Source organism: Triticum dicoccoides, chromosome 7A (assembly GCF_002162155.2).
Source record: "Triticum dicoccoides isolate Atlit2015 ecotype Zavitan chromosome 7A, WEW_v2.0, whole genome shotgun sequence".
Classification (NCBI taxonomy): domain Eukaryota; kingdom Viridiplantae; phylum Streptophyta; class Magnoliopsida; order Poales; family Poaceae; genus Triticum; species Triticum dicoccoides.
This window is the reverse complement of record NC_041392.1, coordinates 148,088,880-148,093,315: the sequence shown is the minus strand read 5'-3', so window position 1 is coordinate 148,093,315 and position 4,436 is coordinate 148,088,880. Positions and strand designations below refer to the sequence as shown.

The 4,436-nt window shown below is 43.3% G+C and overlaps 1 protein-coding gene across 2 annotated transcripts; it reads right to left on the bottom strand.

The window, feature by feature from the left end:
- Positions 1-294: 294 nt before the first annotated feature.
- On the bottom strand, positions 295-3,017 carry LOC119331585 (phosphopantothenoylcysteine decarboxylase subunit VHS3-like). Of its 2 annotated transcripts, none has more exons than XM_037604746.1 (4): positions 2,700-3,017; positions 2,025-2,219; positions 1,768-1,889; positions 295-540 (listed from the first exon to the last, which is right to left on the bottom strand). In XM_037604746.1, exons 1-3 carry the CDS (start codon positions 2,715-2,717, stop codon positions 1,785-1,787), a joined length of 318 nt encoding a protein of 105 aa, XP_037460643.1. In that variant the 5' UTR covers positions 2,718-3,017; the 3' UTR covers positions 295-540; positions 1,768-1,784. The 2 variants fall into 2 exon arrangements, with proteins under 2 accessions (XP_037460643.1, XP_037460644.1); XM_037604747.1 differs by having other exon boundaries at positions 1,768-1,871; positions 2,700-3,015.
- Between the last annotated feature and the right edge of the window lie 1,419 nt (positions 3,018-4,436).

Below are 4,436 nucleotides of genomic sequence, written 5' to 3'. Positions count from 1 at the left end.
TTTGATCATCCCCATTTCAACATTCATTTGAATTTCAACATGATGCACGCATGATTATGCAATGACAAGCAATGACTAAGCTAGGACGATAGGTTAGTGCTCAGCCGTATTTGGTTCTGATTTGGATCGTTAGATGTCATTTTTTGACGGCTGAGATGTTTTGTTACTGCACCGTGTGGTGCTGCTTTTATATAGGTAGAAGTTCCACTGTTTTCTATGTTTAGTGATTTTCATCAGTGAAGCTGCTCAGGTTTGACTCGAGCTAAAGAATAACCCCTGGTGCAAACGATGATGTGAAGTTATTACAAGTTGTGCAGACATAAAAAGCGCATAAAAAGCACCATAGGTACCAAGCATGCCAACAATACGAATGACAATCATGTTATTCAGGATGAAACATGTTCTTACGGATGCAGTCATATAATAGATCTTGTTTACAGATGGCAAATGATAACTGAGGCCCATTTTTGAAGACATCCACAGGGGAAACAACAACGCAGTCACTGTCGAAATGCCTCTTGTTGCTTCAATCAACGGACCCTATCAGAACAACGAAAAAAGCTGTGTAAGTATCGATTTTAAAACACTTGCTCTATAAATTACTAGGTGTGACTACTCTGGATTAAACGAATTGGCATTTCTTTGCACCAGGAAGAAGACATTTGATTCATGGTAAATGGTAAAGAAAACAAGAACCAAGAACAACAACCAGTTTTTTCATTTAAAACAACAGAGAAACCAACACTTCGATTGGGATTAGTCCTTTGACAATATAATATAAATTCATGGTAAAGATTCAGCCATCATGTTCCACAAATTTCCTGATACAGGCCAAATACTAATAACAATTGGAAGATCCAAACTATGTAGCATTAGGACTTACCACAATGGCATTACCATATAGTTTTCCTACTGCAGTTTGGCAAGACAAAGTAACTAAACCAGTTTTTGTCAATGTATTTTAACCACACGTCCGCACCAACAGGTAGAAAGGATAAACCTCAATGCATATAATAAATGAATAGATATATATTAAAGATTCTGGACCTCGCATTCTGCAACTTCTTTACTAAACCCTTCTACTACTAAGTCTACTATTATATGTTCCTGTAAACCATGCTCAATGAATAAGCATCACTTGTCATTGCTCAGATAGCTTACAACATCACACTTGGAATTATGGTACGAAGTTAACTCCTTTACTGAAAAATGAAACTGTGATTCAATATAATAGGTTCGCATAATCGGTGAGCTCACAATCGGATAGAGTTATCTCCATATAGCATCTCAGGGATCGAAACTATCACCATACTACACATTGGACTTCAAGCATGATAACTGAGGCCCATAAAAACTAGAGAACCAGATTAAGCTTCTAGCATGAAAGCTACATGTATGGGCTCAAAACTATCACCATACTACACATTGGACTTTGCTGATGTTGTTTCAATAAACTACACTGGGTCTAGCTATTCTATAACAAGACATCACTTTTAAGGTCCTCTTGTAGTACGCAACATAACCTAACTGCTTTGTCCTAGGTGAGGTGATGAATATGATGTGCAGCATTAACGCAACTGAGAAGTGAATGTTCAACTGAATCTATGCAACTAAAGTATTAGTGAGATATCAACTTTTACTGTTGGTATGCAAGATCAAACTTTTTTTTCTAGCATGATGCAAGATCAAACTCTAAAATCACTAGTTTGGAGAACGTAATTAGATCTGGAAGAAACAAGGTTACCACAACAATGAACAAGTGCTTACACATAAATCATTACTGACTAAACGTCAGCCTCAGCCTGGCACCCAAAGCCTTCTGCTAGTCTTGGCTTCTTGCGCTCTCGTTCGCCTTCATAAGGGACTTGAAACTGTCCATCAGTAGCAGGCTTATTGTGATCAAACATCAACTTAATCAGAAGAAGTAAGTATAACAACCGAGCAAATCAAATGCAATCTAATAAGTTCTGCCAGGACCAAATCAGTATTTTTCAACATATGAAATTTCAAAAAACTTTAATTACCGTCAGTATCTCATCATCTTCATCTTCACGGTCCTCCTCATCTTCATCCACCTCGTCGTCTTCATCTTCATCCACCACGTCCTCCTCATCTTCATCCACCACGCCCTCCTCATCTTCATCCTCTTCCTCGTCCTTGGCCTTGCCTTCGTTGGGGAATGCTCCAATGGCACCAGAATACTTGGACTGTTCCAGAGCCTGAATACGTATTACAGGGTTGTATGTTAATATTTTTTATTCCAGAGTCCAGACTCTGAATAAACGAGTGACCAACTAAAGGTAAAACAAGGATTAGGGTTGGATTCTGAATGCAGTTCAAATGACTGATAACAACAGACATTTCAGACACCGGCCTCCACCACATGATTGCCTTCTGTCCTCAACACGGCGCCATCTGGTCATCCCCTCCAACAGAACCCTCTCCCTCGGCTCACAGCCGAGGTCACCATCTTATCCAGCGGCTACCTCTGCCGCATACACGCCGATGTTGGAACGGCCCACTACCTCAGTCTACCACCACCAGAACTTTAAGACTAGGCATCCGGTTAACCCCTAACACTAATCACTACCCTAGCCACCGACTGGTCACTGATTTCCCCAAACAGACTCGTCGACCGAAGGATCAAATCGGATGAACCAAATCTTACCCCAAACAGGAAGAGCAGAAATTGGACGCACCTTAGTGAAGGCTTCCATCTGTACCTCGTACGAGCAATTGACAACTTCGGCCAACGCGGCCGTGACGCCTCGAGGTCGTAGTCGCGGAACAGGCTAATAGCGTACGCAGGAAACGGCTTCATCTGTCCGGCAACGGTAAGGATGGAATCCGTGGCACCGCCGTTGCTTTCGCCTGGTTGGCTGCCTGCCATGCTTGCCTTGGATCGGCGGCGGCGGATGCGTCGGCGGCGAAGAGGAGGGGATGAGGCGTGGCTAGGGTTTGCTAATTTTTTTTAGGGGTGTTACCAAGTTTTATTACTCAAACTCCAAATGGAGAGGGATACAAAAAGGATCATGTGGGCTCAACAACCACACATGTCTTTCCTGAACAAAAGAGTTCAAAAACTTGACTAACCTATTGGCGTCTATATTTGAGGAACTCCCTTCAAAAGTAAAAGAACAATTAAAATAGAAAGCTCTTGTCTTAATCTCTCTAATGATAGTACCGTAGCCACCCTTCATACCTCTTTCAATATCGCTAATAACTTGTTTCGAGTCCGAGGCAACTATGAAACTGTTTATCTGCAGATCCTCTGCCAACGCCGGTGCTTCACGACATGCTATAGCTCAAGAGTAGGCACATCAGCAACGCCATGAATTACTAGTGAGGAGCTTCCATATATGTCCCTTGTTCATCTCTACAGACAGCAGCATCATCTCTTGTACTTTGGTTCCTAGACAGACTAACGTCAACATGAATTTTGGTGTACCCAGCAGGAAGCGCCTTTGGCCTAGTAGCCCTTACTTCTCGCTGAGCCGGTGTTTTGGCAATCTTCTTTGGCAGCATCTCCAGGTCCTCAATGAACCTGAGTATGAATTGATGTGTAGCAGCCAGGCTTTGAAATATCTCCTCGTGTATGGCTTTCCTCCTAGCCCACCAAATCGCTCATAAGGTCACAGCAAGCCTAACAAAGCCAGTATGAGATAATGTATCAATCATCGAGAATATCCATTATTTGGCGCTGGGCTCCGTGGTCGCACAAAGATGTTCTGCCAGTTCGCCATCCACCAGGGCCCAAATGCACCCAACCATGGAGCACTCAAGTAAAGAATGCCGCCATGAATCCTGATACGTCCATTTTGCATCATACTTTTATATCGATATTTATTGCATTATGGGCTGTTATTATTACACATTATGTCACAATACTTATGCCTATTCTCTCTTTTTTAGAACGAAGACGCCAGAGGCGTCCGGCTTTAAATTAATAAAGCCCACATAAGGCAGCATCCAACAGGTTCAACACATAACAACAAAGATAAAACAGCCGTAGCCAAGGTACGATACATGCTACCGGCCGAAGCCTGCAAGAGGAGATAAGCAACATAGAGCAATGTGCCGGTCCAAAAGATCAGAGCCTACGGCAGGCTAGTGGCGGGCATCAATCTGGATCGTCCGAATCCGCTCCATCGCCTCCGACATTCGATCCGCATCACGCCATTTCCCCAACGGCGTCCATGTCTGAAGAAATAAGTGGCATTTGAAAATAATGTCAGCCGGGTGAGAAGGAAATTTGTGCTCGATAGTCATCTTATTGCGGGTGGTCCAAATGGACCACAACAAGGCTCCCATGCAGCGCCATAAGACACGGCCAAAACCACCCCTAAAAGCAGCTAGTAAAGCGCGCAGGTCCGAGGTAGAGCGAGGATCCCAGGTCTACCCGAACGCCTCCCTAACCGCACTCCAAGCAAAGCGAG

What these genes read in the sequence shown, in the direction of transcription:
- LOC119331585 (XM_037604746.1), bottom strand. An exon ending in AAGATGATGAGATACTGACG is followed by an intron (nt 1,890 to 2,024) that starts GTAATTAAAGTT and finishes GATCACAATAAG; the next exon opens with CCTGCTACTGATGGACAGTT.